The sequence below is a fragment of the Strix uralensis genome, chromosome 11 (assembly GCF_047716275.1).
Source record: "Strix uralensis isolate ZFMK-TIS-50842 chromosome 11, bStrUra1, whole genome shotgun sequence".
Taxonomy (NCBI): Eukaryota; Metazoa; Chordata; class Aves; order Strigiformes; family Strigidae; genus Strix; species Strix uralensis.
In genome coordinates, this window is record NC_133982.1 from 2928189 (window position 1) to 2944608 (window position 16420).

The 16420-nt window shown below is 45.6% G+C and overlaps 1 protein-coding gene across 9 annotated transcripts in view; it reads right to left on the reverse strand.

The window, feature by feature from the left end:
- MYO9A (myosin IXA) overlaps window positions 1-16420 on the reverse strand; it is a 190100-nt gene that overhangs the window by 15761 nt on the left and 157919 nt on the right. For 4 of the 9 annotated variants that reach the window (XM_074880273.1, XM_074880274.1, XM_074880271.1 and 1 more), the window contains 11 exons: window positions 14954-15034; window positions 13911-14021; window positions 12737-12859; window positions 12077-12226; window positions 11532-11842; window positions 8945-10594; window positions 7307-7388; window positions 6577-6792; window positions 1603-1715; window positions 1026-1183; window positions 213-436 (listed from right to left, as the gene is read on the reverse strand). In XM_074880273.1, the coding sequence (XP_074736374.1) occupies window positions 213-436; window positions 1026-1183; window positions 1603-1715; window positions 6577-6792; window positions 7307-7388; window positions 8945-10594; window positions 11532-11842; window positions 12077-12226; window positions 12737-12859; window positions 13911-14021; window positions 14954-15034 (3219 nt within the window). The remainder of the gene's footprint in view (window positions 1-212; window positions 437-1025; window positions 1184-1602; window positions 1716-6576; window positions 6793-7306; window positions 7389-8944; window positions 10595-11531; window positions 11843-12076; window positions 12227-12736; window positions 12860-13910; window positions 14022-14953; window positions 15035-16420) is intronic. The other 5 variants (XM_074880270.1, XM_074880269.1, XM_074880268.1 and 2 more) reach the window with 5 other exon arrangements.

Consider the following 16420-nt stretch of genomic DNA (forward strand, 5'->3'; position numbering starts at 1 on the left):
ACTGAAGCTGCTGCGCTCATGCAGAAGGACTGCACGGTCCATGCACAGCGTGCCCATCTTGTCTCCCAGACCTGCCCTGGTGCATGCTGTGCACCCTTAGATGAATTATTAGTATTGCTACTGCTGCCCCCAGGATAATTTTGACTTTCTTGCCTCTGTCTGCTCTTCGAGCTCTCTAATGATTTAGCTGGAGCAGTGAGGACAGGAGTTACCTTTTTCAGGAGAAACTCATCCATGCTCTTCAAGTCGCTAGCGCTGGTTATGATCTGCAGCGAGTCGTTCTGCCACTGCACGGGCTCCAGAGCCACGTTGCTGATCTTGACACTGCGCTTGCGTTTCACTTTGGGAGAAGGTTCCTTGTTCTCCTTAAACTCCCGCCGGTAGATACCGGACAGCTCAGGACTCCGTGGCGGGGTCAGGTGGTGAGGACCCAACTCTATGGGTAATAATTAAGAAGGGGGAAAGAGATTGAAGAGCAGATGAAAAAATAATTTTGCCAGTAAAACAGGGAGATGGGCATCAGAATAAAACTGTGAAGGAGAAAAACACTGTGTGGTACTCATAGGAAGATTAAATTTCACTTCTCCCTTGATTATTTCGTCCATCAAGAGGGAAAACATCTATCCATGTCCAGATGGCTGCTGGAAGGATTAGTGAAATTTCTTGAGACCTGTTTTGGATCCCACTCTTCAACCTACTTGCCACTGGTTTGGGTTGACGCCGTCCATGAATTCGAGAGACATGAACCAGCACGGACATTCAATTTGTGCAGCTTCCCAACCCGTTTTCCCACAGCAGCCTCAGCTAGACCACACTATCGTACACAACCCTCCCTTACATATACCTTAACCCTACGGATAAGCCAGCCTTCCTCGGTTCTGTGTCTTTACCCAAGCACCTATATATTGGGCTATGCTTGGCTGTAGTGTAGAGCCAGATTTATACTCGCTTTTCCCTCTGCAATGACAGCAAATGCAATTTCTCAGCTCTGTACAACACCGGCACCATGCCACCCCACCACTTACCTTCACCAAGCTGCAAGCCAGAAATCACCTCCCTGCCGGGGGTTTCTTGCTCTGCGTACAGCTCCAGCAGCTCAGACTGGGTAGCAAGCTTCTCCCGTGGGGTCTTCTTCTCCCCCTGCTTTCCCTTCACCCAGAACCTCATCTTGGCTCGCTGAGGCCTGGAAATAAGTTGTGGAAAGAGGAACCATCTTAACTAGGAAAATGTCCTTTGACCCAAAACTATCCTGAATCTCCTGGGTCTTCATGGTGTTTGAGGGGGAGTTAAATCCACACAACTTCTACCAGGGAACCCAGGCTATTCGTCCTCAGGAAAGGCAAGAAACTTAAGTTTCATGCATGCAAGTGGGTGGTTTGGGGTGGGATGTCTGGCCCATGTTATCAAAACTTTATTGCAATATGAGCAGGACTCCTCTTCTAATTGGGCATGTCCACAGTCATGTAGGAAAGCTGGGACAAGTAACCCACATGCTGGCTTTGGTTGGTGGAGCTCCAGAGGAGCTGGGCTGGTTCAGCAAGGAGATGATAGCAAGAAGGACATAGGGGGGACTCACGTTCCATCTCCAGTCATGTTTCCTACCTCCCGTCCGGAGCCAGGCTCTTCTGTGCGGCCGCCAGCTTCCCAATCTCTCCCTGAGACATGGTTTTGTGCAGTTTCGTTTGGCCTTCCCCAGAGGTGAATCGCTGCACTGTCTGTAACAATTCCAAGCATGGAGCATTTAAAAATGAAACAGCTCTTGGGATGCCAGCTGATTTTTTTTTTTTTTCCCCTAGCAAAAATTAGATATATCATCTGTTATGTCTTTATTTCTATCTGCCTACAGGTGAAAACCTGCAGTCTTGTTGAGCGAGCTACAACTAGAGAAATATTTTAACAACAGCTAAAAAGGAAAGGCATTTCCCTTGCTCCAACTCTACATTGAGGTCCAACCTTCTTCCTCCTTGAGCAACCAATGATGAAAATCAGTGTGCACCAAGCCATGGGTCCTCCTCATTCAGCCTGCATAACTGCTCCATGGTCTGGGCAGCCCAGCTCTCCCTCCCAGAAGAGCCATGTTAGCCACGACAAAGTGATCTGTGGTGTTCCTGGCACCAAATGAACTTTCAACCACATGGATCTGTCCCAGCAGAGCTTTCTCCTCCAACTCTTGTTGAGGACTTTACAGAAAAGAAAACCAAAGCCTGTGCCAAGGACACGTCAGAATAAACCCTTTATAAATAAGAGATTTTGCAGCTTTAATACAAAGGATCTCTGCTTTCGCCACCATTTAAAACACCCTGGGAGCATTTTATGGGTGAAATGAATTTGGAATAATTCAACTTAACGGGATTCTGTGAAGTAGCCCAGAAACAGTCTTGCTCTATTTAAGATAAAATAGCAATTTTTGTTCTTTTTCCCAATTGCAGCTGTGATTTTGGAGTTGGACTCCTGAAGGAGAGACTTTCAGCATGAGGAAAGCAGGGAACCAGGTTGTATGAAAGGATTCAGGAGACAAAAGTCAAATATCTCCTGTAGCTTTCCCATCACCTAAATGTCTCAGCTGAATGCACTGTGGTTTTAAGCCTTTATTTTTATTCTATTAAAAATATTTAAAATAAAATTATATAAAATATGGGCTTCAGGGGAGTCACATTTACCATATATACTCTTCTTCAATGTTTTATTTTTCACCCCTGGACTAAGCTCTCTACCAGCCAGGAGATGGCAGCACATAAGGCAAAATTGCCACTGGGAAAGAAAGAAACTGCCTAAACCATCAAAGGGTTTCTTGTTCCTGTTGCTCTTACATTTAGGTGATGATCACACATAAATTACAGATGGATACTGGGAAAAAAACACAACCTCAAAAACCATAAAAGTGATTTCCATCCAGCCCAAACTTACTACTTGCTTTTAAAAACGACTTATTAAAATATTTGCCCCATGATATAGTTTTGTTCTTGAGTAATTTCAACCTTTTAATCACTTCCAGTCCTTTGTTTGTTTCTTTAAAAATTATTTTGTGGGGGAATTTACTCCCTTTTTTACTGTTTCAAAGCCATTTAAAGCACATTGGTACGTGCTGACCGTGGCAGGCAGGCTAAGGGGGTCGCCAGAGCAATGCAGAGGTTGCCACGTACACTTTCTTTTTTAAATATATGTATCATATCTACTGCACAAACAATTCTAGTGTACAGATTTTGCAGTAGAGCAAAGCAAGTGAAACCCTGGCTCATGCAGAAGACTGAGTCAAAAACCAGAAGAAGGATTTTCTACCATTATTATCACCACCTCTCTGCTCTGCCCCAATTCTTGATCTACTACCATTCAGCGTTTCCTCTGCTATCACAGCAACCTCTCCAGTTTTTAAAAGTAAGGACTAAAAGGCATTTTTGGCACAAGATCCTTCTGTTTGAGGGACTCCTCCAAGAAGCTCCGAAGGGGAAGATCCTCGTCTGGATGGGAAACCATCTCAGATGTCAAGACGAGCCTCTGCACGAGAAAAATCCCCTGCCAGGGAACACCACAAAGCATCACATGTGGGCAAATGGCAATAGCCGGGGCTCTGGAGTTGTCTCCTGGATGAAGAGGGGACCAAATATTTTTCCTGTATTTCACCCACCCATGCTGTCAAGAGATAACTATGGCCAAATGACTGGTCCCAGCAGGCAGCAGTGCTACGTGCTGCACTGAAGAGCTTCTTGAATTTCCTCTGAATGGCTTAGGACAAGAGATCTTCCTTCATTGCTGGCTCTTCAGGCGTACTTAGGATCAGCTGGTGGCAGATACTTGGACTGATGCTTGTCAATTCACGGCTATAATACAGATGTTGGAACAAAATGACCGCTCTGTTACCCAGGTCTGTCTCTCTAAGAGCCTCTGCTGAAGGAGGGCATATTCAGAAGGTATTTCTGGTGTTGTTTGTCTAACCAAGGCTTTCCATGTATCTGCTGCAGGAAAGCTCTCCCGGCTTAGGTGCAAAACTGACCACAGCCAGGAGCTATTCCTCCCACTTGTATTTGTCTCCCCACAAGGTAGGCTAATCCTTGGCTATTTGCTAGCCAAAAAAATCAAGTGAACTTTGAAGGCTTGGTCTTGTCAGGAAGCCCTTTAGCCTTAAAGGCACCTTGGAGTCAACTGTACCTTCAGCAGCCACCTTATACACTGGGGCACCTTGGGTTTCAGCTCTTGCTGAAGATGCTCTTGGTCTTTGCTGCTCTAGGATACCCCTGACTTAGGTCAGGAGCATTGTTTTCTGGTGGACCTGACCTCTACTTACTAGCTGGTGACACACAATCATTGACTTGAGAGTCAAGAAACCAAACAGTCAGGTTCACACCAGTGCAGCTGGTGAGCCATCACATGATCAACTTCACAAGGTCGCACGTGATCTCTCTTTTGTCTAGCCAGCAGCCCTTGGCTGCTGAGCAGCACATCAAAAGAGGCTTTTTTGGAAAGTCGTAGCTGGGGGCAGAAGCTGTATGAATAAGCTATTCACTGGCACGGAAACCAGCTTGCACATGGCGGCTGCCTGACTCGTCTTCATGTGAACATCACAAGACACAACGGATGTGTCTGCATAGACATCAACCTACTTGAGTTTGTACCCAAACCAATATGCACCAGCATTGCTCTATCTTAGGCTGCTCCATCGTCTGCAACATCCAGCCGGGCTCTGCTAATAAATATGAATAAGCAGTCCCTAAATTTTGTTACTTGTGGCAATCCTGACCCAGAAAAGCCACAAGCCAAAGGGCTGGTCCCAAACCTGCAATACAGAATACAGATGGAAACACTGTACATGTTGTGAGTACACACAGATGTAGGGTATCACTGAGCACACGACTTCATGGGTAGCATTTTCTAGAAAGCAGAACTCAACTGCACAAGAGGTGAAAGTGCTGACCACCAGTTAGAGCTAGTGATGGAGAGCAGAGAAGAGAGATACAGGAGAGACGAGAGACAGTTGGCACCTACTACTACTCGCATGCGGTGAGAGCTGTTAAACCAGGTGAGCAGAGTCCTGAGAAGCACTTCTAAAGAGTGGAATGAGCCAGGTCCCTCCCAAGGATGGAGCTTGCCAAGCACCAGCTCAGTACCATCCGGTAGCATCCCAGTAGGAAAGATTTCTATGGCTGAAATACCCCTAACACTTTGTAAAGAAGGTAGCCTCCAGGAACACAGCATGGCATGCCGGGTATGGTGCAGCCCCTCAGCCAGGGCTTTTGCCAGGCTATGTAAAAATACTACATTTTACTACATAAAATTCTCCCTTTCCTGATCTACAAGGAGGGAGATGCGTGAAGATGCAGCCAAGCGATCTCAGTTCATAGAGCCGTATCTTTCAATCAGGATTCAAGTATTCCTGGCTCAAAACCCTTGGAAATTTATCAAGATCAACCTTAAAAATTAATGGAATTTGTAAATCTCTACCCTAGCGTCCAGTGAGGAAATTATCCTGGGAAAAATTTATCCTTTATAGTATAAGCTGCTAACAGATAAGTCACGAAAAGCCCTCCTTGGCCATCTGTCTTTCTTGGAAAAGCAGATTTTAGGATTGCATGAAGCATTTGCTGGACCCACAGCAACACTATAGCACAAAATAAATCACTGACTTCAGCTTTCATGCTTTTCTTTGGTTTTATACTCAGCTCCACATCCAGGACCGTAGCTGGAGGAGACGAGCAAGGCAGATTTACTCAACGCTCTACCTGAACTCTTACACAGGAGACAATTCCTGGTGTTTATTCACACTTCGACAGGAACAGCTCCATCACCTCAAGAAAAAAATATGATTGGGTGGGAAGCTGTTGGCCTTTTCCCTCCTGAAATCTCTCAGTTTGTGATTTTTCCGAAAGCAGCTTATCCGGGTAGGAGATTAAGCCTGAGATGCAAATGCTCTGCAGCACAGGCTCACATAGCACGGTGCTGCAGCCAAGGGACACCAGTTACTGTGCTTGAGAGAGCCACCGAGGTCATTATTTTTTTTTAAAAAACCCACTATTTCACTCTCACTATATTTTTATTGCCCAATTTACATGCTTTTGCTTTCTCTGCCATCTGCCAGCATTGCTCTGATAATTGAGGAGTGAATAATCATCGGATGCTGTGGCTAAGAATACAAAATCAAAAGTAATAGGAGGTGCAAGATTTATACCATTTTCTTTGTTGTCTGTTGCTTTTTGAACAATATTTGCTTTGATCTTTTCTATGGATGTGTGTAGATAATTTTTAGAGCAAAAGGGTCCTAGGGGGACTTTGCTATTTGGATTAAAAACCAAAAAAAAAAAAGTTAGCTGTGCCATACAAGTTGCAGTGCTCCAGGAAAGCTATGGAAACTGCAGTTGATATCGAATCAAGCCAGAAAACATCCCCCTGGCCAAGAAATACAAATGATTTCCCCATTTCGCATCCGTTTCTGCTGTGTTCGCTGAATTTACCCATCTACAGCATCCTTGGAAGTGGGAGAAGCAGCGGTGGGGGGATCAGTGCAGCTAAGGTTAGCAAAGAAAGGCTCCCGCAGCTCCGCTCGCTCCCTTGTTTCATTTCCCCCACCACATTGGAAAAAATTACCATTTCGGAGTCACTGTAACAGGCCTGCCCCAGCCGGGCTGCAGGCACTGCCTCGGGATGAGGAGGTTGGTCAGAGGAGAGAAGGAACTCAAAATTGCCATCGTAATCATCTTCCTCCGTATCCCCCTCCCCATCAGCAAAAGTACCTCTAGTCAAGAAATCGGATCGCGTCCGCGCCATGCGGGCTTTCTTTTTATGGGTCGGTCTGGGAACCTGCTTGACCAAATGATAAAACAAAACAAAACAAAAAGTTTTTTAAAATAAAAAGGAGATTCTACTGATGTTTGGCATCATAGTGTAGCTCAAGTACAGCCTTAAGATACCTCTGAGTGACCACCCCATGGAGGGGACACAATATTATATCTAGTGCAAAAAAAAAAAGACCGGGAAAAACAAAAACCAAGACAGCAGGGTGAAAATGGACAATCATGGATGTTACTCAAAGGTACGTTAAACCAAAGCAAGACAAGACTGTGTTGGACAGTGTTTGCCATCAGGACCACAAGATCCTTTTTATCCAGAGCTGCTATGAATTAATGTTACAGGGGCTTTTTATTTTCAAGAGAAAGTGTGAAGGCTGCCGTACCGTGATATCCCCCTTCCCTATGTCTAGCAGCCCTTGTACTTTACAGTTCACTACTTTGAAGCTTTTGAGGGAAAACTGGCAGAATAAGGGGTTTTCCCCCTCCCTTGTTCAATTAAAAGAGAAAATAAGCAAGCCACAACTTACCTCTCCTCTGCCAGACCCCGGCATCTTAAATGGCTTCCTAGCTAGTTCACCCTTGGAAAGGCATTGATGATTTGCTTCTCTGCTGAAACACAACAGAACACGAATGTCTCATCTTCTCCCAAAAGCCTTCACACCCTGCCAGCCCGGCTCGCAGGAGCATACAAGTGCACAGCCCAAGCAATCAAGACCAAATTGCAAGTTTGAGTTCATGGGGTTTCAGAATCACTTTGGAGTCTTCAGGATTTGAGTTAATAACAAAGGACAAGAAGGTACAAAGTTGTGCTTGCCAACTCCACCTGTCACCTGTGGATGGTACCTTTTCACTTCTGGATTCTCAAATGTGATTGTTCTATTGCAGAATGAAAAGTAAAATACAGGAATTTCTATTATTTTTTTTCCCTGTTGCTTGTTCTGTGCATGAATCAGGAAAAGGAAAGAAATTTTTTTTTGGGGGGGGGGGGGAAGACTATTCGCAGATACCCACTTCCAAACCAATTCTCCAGGACCTCTTGCAGATTTTCACACGAACTGATTCAGAAGGGAAGTATCCTCACTTTGCATCTAACATAGCATTAAAAAATACACCCACTTAAGTTGCTTTTTGCTCAGCTCACTCTTTCTACCATCACTTCCAAATAAAACCCTCACCGTACCCACGCGTGAGGGGTGCCGCTGGCTCTATCAGAGGGTCAAAGGGCTGGTTTTTTATTGATTTCTCCTTTTCCCCATCACTTGTGTCTGGACTTAGTTAAAGAACCTGCACAAATTAAACAGGAATCTCCTGTCACAGCAGCACCTAAACCACAAGACTACTACACTTGGAGGTACCTTGAGTTATCAACAGCAAACATTCACTCATAGCTTTTGTCTTGGAAAGGGTGCAGCAGGATTTGGGAGGGGTTTATGACCTTTTTGAGCTAAATGGCCAAAACCTCTGCAAAATTAATCAAGGCAGCTTAAGTGACACAATAGAGTGGGAGCGAGTGTTGTCCCAAGATGCAGTCTCTGGGCCCTGTGCTGGAGCAGCCCATCATTTAAGCAATGCAGCAGAGCTGAACAACTGCTAAGCCCGTTACACGTGTAATTATACATGTAAGGGATACGCTGTCAAAAGTGCGTTTGCATCCCAAACAAACTCTCTCAGGACAGCAGCTGTTTTTTCATCTGCAGTGGTAAGACTGTCCGAATGGCTTTGCTGGCTGTGTTAATTATATAGTAAACAAGAAAAATCCTGAAATTTTCTGCCCTATCTAGTCATTTCTACTCTGACCACCCAAAAATCCCAAGAATTTTTTCTTCATCCTTTACCTTGAGAAATAAACTCCTATCACCGTCCATCTAGGGTAAATGAAAGCAGTGTTGACCCTCTTTTTATTAACTCCCTTCACCTGCTGATGTCCGTGATTATCTCCCATGGCTTACATAATGCCCATCACATAAGAGACCAAGAAATCTTATTTCCAGTTCTTTTTCCTTTCCCTCTGATCTCTGCCTGCTCATTGTTAGACCAAGAAACTCGTCTTTGGTTCACTAGGGGTTTTGTACAGTCTTGGGAAACAACATGCTGGACCATTTGTATAAAGCCTACGGAGCATTTGTAAAACACCTACAGAGAAAGCACACCATCTTTTTACTCACTGGAGGCCGAAGGGATTGTCTTTCGGTGTGAAGAACATAGCGCTTGCCCTCGTCTCCTCGGTGGCCTGGTTGGACATTCGGGGTTGTCGGAGACGCTCTGTCCTTGAGAAGTGGCTGCCTGGGAGGTCCCTGGGGTCCAGAGCTGGTCTGGAATGGCACCGGGATTCCAGCACCGATCCCAATTGACCTTCTCTTCGCTCCATGAACATGCTGACAGGTCTGTCTTTGGGGGCACTGTGGGCTGGAGAGCTTCCCCTGGTCCCAACGGTGAGACCTTTAATGTCAACCGATGAGGTTGGAGTCACACCTGTGGTGGGGCCATGCTCCCCTCTGCTCTGGGGGTGCAGGATGAGGACTGACTGAGGCCGGCTGTCTGCTTTTTTGGTTGGTTTGAGGGAGGGGTCCTTCATTCTGCTCTGCTCAGCCCTCTGCAAAGCCTCCACCTTCCCCTGCTGCTCGAAGGCTTTGCGTTGTCTCTCCAGAATTTCCTTCTGCTGACGGATCTGCTCCATCATCTCCCTCTCATTCTGCAGCTGAAGCTGCTTTTGCCGTTCCTCCTTCTCCACGTTGAGCTTTTCCAGTCTCTTGATGACCGAGTCTGGAGAATGGGCCTGTGTCGCAGTCACCGTCCCACGCTCCTCTCTCTTGGTAGAGGACTTCTCTTCCTCCACTCCCAAGGCTCTGCCCTGGTCTGGCTCAGAGTCCTTCCTGACCTCAGAGAACGTAACTGTCCTCTCCTCTCTTTCCACTGCTTTGTTCTTCAGGTTATTCTCCACCAGCTTCACCTTCATGTTGTCTTGTGGTGGAATGTAGAAAGTAGGTAGGTTGCTGGAAAGGAAGCTTTCTCTTGGATGTGCCTCATATATAACATTCTGGGGGTCACAGATCACATGCTCCTTCATGGTGAGGTTATCAGGCAGCTCCGAGTCTGAAGGCATCCTTCTACAAGCAGGTAAATTGCTGTTCACATCTGCCGCACAGAAAGACTTCTCCTGCACATGAGCCTGGGGACTGCTAGGCAAAGAGTCAGTGGAAAACGACTGTGCATCTTGCTCATCTAAAACTAAGGAAACAAGTTTATTACTTGGGGTATCTTCACAGCTTAACATCTCAAAGCTCCCTTGAGAGCTTTCACTCTCTGGGGTTCCCTGAGGGGAATGAAGTGCCTCAGATACAAGCTCAGTGGACCACCGCCGCTCTTCTGAAGGTGACAGTCCGCCCGTGGACCGGACCTTGAGCAGCTCCAAGCTAAATTTTGCCTGTTCCAGTTCACGCATCCTCCGGCTTTCTCTTTTTGCACGAACCACTTTTTTCTGGTTGAGATCCTCCAGCGACTTGGGTCTCTCTCTCACAGCGACCTCCTCTTCGGTGTCCATCCCGCTCTGGCTACTGGCTCTCTCATGCTTTTTGTACAACAAATTTGCAGAAGCATCCACTGGGTCCATGTGATTCACCCGATTATTTTCCATCAGCAATTTATGTTCTTCTATAGCTCTCACTCGCTCTTCAAATGAGCTGTCCTCCCACTTCGATGGGTCGGAGCCCTTAATTTCCAAAGCATCATCTGCCTCCAGTCCATTCTCTTTTCTAACTGACAGGCCGTTCTCCAGCTGCATCTCTTTTAATCGCTGCTCTTTCAAAGCTCTAAACCTGCAAGAAAGCAGAAAACAAGCATATTGCACTCCCGTGCCCACTTATGTCCCTTCAAGGCACCTCACCACTGTTGGCACCTCAAGCAACCCTCCTTGCACATCTGGTGCGAGGCAATGCGAGTGCACATTCAGTTTTCAACCTTCCCCTCTTAGCCCATCTCTCCCACTCAAGGACTGCCCCCATGCACCTGATGCACTCCTCTCGTGCTGATGGCAGCAGCTCCAGCCTCCATCCCTGGTCTAGCTCATTTGTAAGCTGACGGAGCCAGAAGAGCTTAACCCATTGCACCCCCTTGGCTTCTGCATCTTCACCATGCTGCCTGGGCTGCCTCTGGTACAGGTAGCAGGGAGTCGCACCCCATGCCAAGAGTTCTTTGCAGCTCCCAAGTCTTCCACCCTATGTCAGGGTGCTCCACACCTTGCAGGCATGGAGATTCACCTCTGTGCATTCACCTCTGGAGAATGAACCAAGACCTGCCCTGTGTCCAGCAAGCCAAGGCATGGCTGGAAACCCTCTCCCCTTTGCAGCAGCTGGCTCCAGTATCTCCTGTCCCTGCAAGACAGTGCAGCAACCAGATCGGTGAGGCAATCTGAGTTAAAAATAGGCTACTTAAACTGGTTGCTGCCAAGGGGAAAAAAAACCCTTGCAAGTATTTATGGCTTCAGCTTTCCACTGCCTACGTGCTCCAACCTGAAATAGGCTCAGCTTATTCTAAGAGTAGAACACGCAGCTAAATAAACTCCTCTGTTAGAAAGCATGGACAAACGAAGGATCAGGGCAGGTCAGGACAGGGTCATGGATCCTACGAAGGGACACCACCCTCTGTAAGTCACCGCAGTCCGAGCAGTGCTCAAAAGCACATCAACCACCTCCCTCCCCAGTGAGCACGATCAGAAAATATTTTCTTTTTTTTAACCGAGGCAAATGGGATTACCTTTGTCGTGCTAAGTATCCTCTGCATGCCGCTTGCAAGCAGATGACTTTGCTTCGTCTGGCTGCGTATGACCGCTTTGCACGGTGTCCTCGCCAGGCTGCTTGGATGCTGGTGGCCGCGCTGTGCCGCCGCTTGGCGTACTCCCGCCAGCAGCTCTGGATGAGATGGGCTGCAAACTGCATCTGCAGGAACCTCCGCCTCTCCATGAAGCCACGCCAGTGCGTCTGGAGAACGACGGCGGCTTTGCCGAGGACAAGAGGGTCCGGGGATGGTTTGCCTTGCTTTCGGCTCCGGTAACTACGCCAAAATCTCTGTAAAAACAGCACGTGGTTCCTTGTAAAGGGTGTTGTGTGGGGATGGGAGAGCACCTGCCTTCATGCAACCTTTCCAGCTCTGTCTTCCCCTTTCCCAAGTTATTATGGCACTAGGAGTCAAATCCTGATTGTAAGCTCCTTCCTTGGAGAGGGGACCTGATTTTACCCATCAGCTGTATCTGTAGGATTCATGGACTGTAATTTGCGATGAAATCAGGCACCATCACCTACCTGTATGATCACTGCAGCTTGCCTTAAGCTCAGGAACTGCCTCCTGCAGAGCATGCTGCGGAACCAGCGCTGCAGCAGCGTGATCCGGCGCAGCACCTCCTGATGGAGCAGGTCCTGCAGAAGCTGCCGCTCCCGCTCCTTCACGAAAACCTGGCCAAAAAAACCCCAAAAACTCTAGCACGGAAACTTTCCAAGACCACAAGACAAATGATTTCATCTTCCTGGTTTCTGCATCCTGGATGCCCAGAAGAAAGTTCAGCAGCTGATTTTAGTTAGGCCACCTCTAACAGGTTCCTGCAGTCTCATTTACAGCCTGTGGCTGTCCAAGCTCTGAATTACAGAGCTTCTGTGTTTCCTTCAGGGGAAGCAAAATGGTAGCTATCATATCAAGCTGTGTCTACACACAGACACAGTATTTTCAAGGTTGCCTCATTACAGTCAGACCTGTGACTTGGTTAACACAAAACAACGACGTTCTTTGCTATTTTGTGTTAATAATATTCAAAGCTTCATTTAAGCCATTGGCTTCTGGCAAACAGAAGAAAATCAGTTTCATTAATTAAAAACATACATAAAGATGTTAATTTACCATTACAGAAATGCAGGCAAATGTTATATCTGTATCTTAACCATAAGTCAGAGCTGAGGATAAACGTTTACCATTGTTCTTCCCACTTGGTAATTGTCTGGATCGAGTTTTATTTTATGGAAGAAATCATGGATATTGTGCTTAGACGGGCTGATTCCTTGTGGCAGAAGCACATGGAAATGGTTCACAAAATCCTGAGAAGGAAAAAAAGAAACACCAAGATTTGGTTAGATGGGTCCCACTGTGCCCCTTCCTTCCATAAATAATAGATTTGCTCCACTGGCCACATGAAACGGGATCTGTTGAGTGAGCAGGAGGACAGATAACATTTTATGGACTGAGGAACACCAAGTTGTGTCCACCATTTGTGGTTTGATGGGGAACACATCAAAGCAGGGACCCAGCAACGTTCAGATGTCTTTCAGCGTGGGAGAAGAGGTTCTGCAGAACCCATGAGGTCATCTTGAGCTAAAAATGCTCTAAATCCTCAGCAAGGACCACTGTGGAAGGAGCTTACCAGCATCTGCAAAGCATCTCTGAGATGCTCCATTGGTTACTGCTGTGAGGACTCAAAGAGCGGAGGAGGTGTGAGAGGAGAGATCCTCCAAGGTAAGGTTGGGATCCATGCTCATGGCAAAAAAAAAAAAAAAAAAAAAAAAAGGAGCAGTTTTCCTTTTCTATACAGCTGCTGCTGGACACGACATCTGGTCCAAAGCAGCTGACAGTAGGAAACAAATCAGCATCAGCAAAGCATGAAAGGACTGACATGTGTGCAAAATCTGACAAACACACGAAAAAGAAGAAAACAGGAAAAGCTGGATAACTCCTGAGTGGTTCAGAGGGTGGCAGTCACCCTCCCGATGGGTTGCAGCCAGCACTGACACAACGGGGCGAACGCCATTCCCAGGTGATTCCAAAACACGCAGAAGAGCATGTGCAAATTGGATTTTTTTTTTTTTTTTCCAAAAGCGAGTCCATGTTACAAAAAATATACTTCTTTTGTTCAAAACCCATGATGTTATCTGCAGAGGGGCTTGTAGCCTTCACCTAGGTCTAGACCAGCTTGCTAGAAATCAGCAGCACAGCAGAGGACCACTTCATGCCAGACACCAGCTCCTTACATCCACTGCCTTGCATGAGCTATGAATTTAATTCATTACCTTGTTAAAAAAACGAGCTAGCAACATTCAGACAACTCTGATAATGATGCTCAAGTGGCAAAAGATGGAAGATGTTTTACTCAACCTGGAAGGAGTATTTGCAGCTGTATCCCGACTGGCGAATGCGAACGGTCTCCAGCATCCCCGTGTATCGCAGCTGCCTGAGCACCAGGCTGTCGTTGAACCGCAGGGGCAACTGGAAGGGGAACAACAGGCCAACGATGAGCAAATATTTCCTTTAACTGAAGCTTTTAAGCGCGCGGATGGGTAAACTGATTCAGTAGATGTAGCACATCTGCATGACATGCATGTTGGCAACAGTGCTAGGGGTGGGAGAGAACGCAGGTCCCCAGGAATCATGTTAATCCCACCAGGGCTGAATCCTGCTTGCTTCCAAGCAGCCATCAGATGGAGACTTTCAAACAGCTAACTAGATGTATAAAGCTATAAAGAAGGTTTTTTGAAGCCCCCAAACTGAATAAGACATGCTAAAGGCACAGCTAATGGGTAAAGATTGTGAGCAGCTAAATAATCTCCTAGGCATAAAGCTCATCTTTAAATGTCTGGATAAAACTCCAAAGGATTAACCCACAAGAAAACATCACTACTGCAACCTTCATTTTAAACCAAGGGTCCTTAGCCCAGGAGACAGATGGTTAAAGTCAAATTCAAGAAATATGATGCATCAGTGAGTCAGCGTGAATAATATAACCTATTCCAAAAGTATCTGCTTTTACCTATAAAAACTTTATTTTAAAGAAGCTTTAGGGCTCAGTGAACAAGAAGGGCTCAGAAGCCCAAGTGAATCCACGTCTCTGTAAATCTCTATTACGGGTGGCAGGAGCTTCAAAGGAGTCAAATTCATTTATTAAAACCAACACATTTTTCATATAAATTAAAACCATATATTCTTCATATACGTGTTCCTAGAATTACAAGAAGAGCCGGTGCAGTTTATCAACAGCAACAGCCAAGTGATAACATCCATGCTTCCCACTGCTCATACGCAACTATCTTCTAAATCCAACTCAATTTGGGGCTTTCTTTTATTTTTAACCTCCTGTATAAATTTATAAAATATCTCCAAGATGATTTTTAGCAGCACCACTTTCACGGGATGGGATCTACCTTTTCAGCATTGGATCGAATGCACTTGACAAAATAAGGTTCTGCTTGGCCAAGGGTCTCCATCAGCTTGTTGAGCGATGCCTGCAACAGAGAAGACATCTTTAGTTGGAAAATAGAGAAAAGACCTCGATGAATAATGAAAATACAAGCTCTTAAATCAGAAAACAAAAAAATTGGAATAAATGATCAGTAAACCAAGCAGATGGGAAATTGTTCCCCAAAATGAATGTTTCAGCCCAAGCAACCTGGCTGGTTTTATCCTTGCATCCAACAAATTAGCTAGAGATAAATATAATTTTGGGTTGTATTTTGAGATCCCCATTTTGACCTTTTCCCATCAGCTATTGGAGCTCAAAGTCACATCCTGCTCTGCACCAACAAGCCTCTTCTAGATGTGAGTGGGAGCTCCAAAACAAGGATTTACACCTTGCACCAAACAATCACTAACCCTCTTTAAATACAAATAAAATTTTCCTTTATCAAAAGTGACTCCACGCAGCATTGATTCCTGATTTTTAATTGTCAAAACTTTATTGCTGGCCTAAAAATGAATTTTCTTAATGACAGTTTTGCAAAGGGAAGATCTGGAATTTGCAATGATTTTTGAAGCCTGTGAACCCTGAATGGGTTGTTTTTAGAGGAGAATGGCTTCAATACTGGCATATTCCTGGCCATATTCCTCTGCTGAAATGCACAGTTGTGATCACTGAGAACTGAGGGTTTTCCAGGTTCCCGTTTTATATTTCCGCTTATTTCCACATCATTATTAAAAGTTTAGCCCCCAAAAATGAATTTATATTGGCATCGCTGCTACGCCCAACTGCTCCATCAGGACATCATGCTGAGTTTTTCCTCCACCTCACAAATCTTTGACTCTTTTGCGACGAAGTACAAGCTCTTTGAACAAAAACATACTGAAAATCAGAGCGTGCTGAGTCAGTCTGCAGCTGGCTGGGCTCCTCGACTGCATTTTTTTTTTTGCTGTGCCCTATAAATGCTTTGAATATCTCTAATTGCTGAGCACATTACTGACATGGTATTAGTAACGTGCTCCAGGGTTGATTAATCCTGATTTTAATAGCATTTAAAACTCAGTTGTGTAAAAGATATTCTGTTGCATATTTACTATAAACAGAGTTATAAATTTTTGAATATATGTGTTAATAAAACAGCGTGATAGAAAGAAGCATTTTGCCTACAGATCTGCTTGCAGGAAGCCTTTTCTTCTCCTTCTGATCATTTTAAAAGACATCTTTTTGGGAAGCCTTTCATGTTTAGAAAAATTTATCTACATCCAGGATCTGGGGAAGAGTAAGGGATAGATCCCATGCACGTGTGATGCAGCTGCGTTGTGTGTGTGTTAACTGCATGCAGATGTCACCGTCGTTCCCATCCCAGGAAGCAGCAGGAACTCCATGACGTGGCAGACCTCCACTGGCATGCTCCTGGTTTTCTTAAAAGTAGACT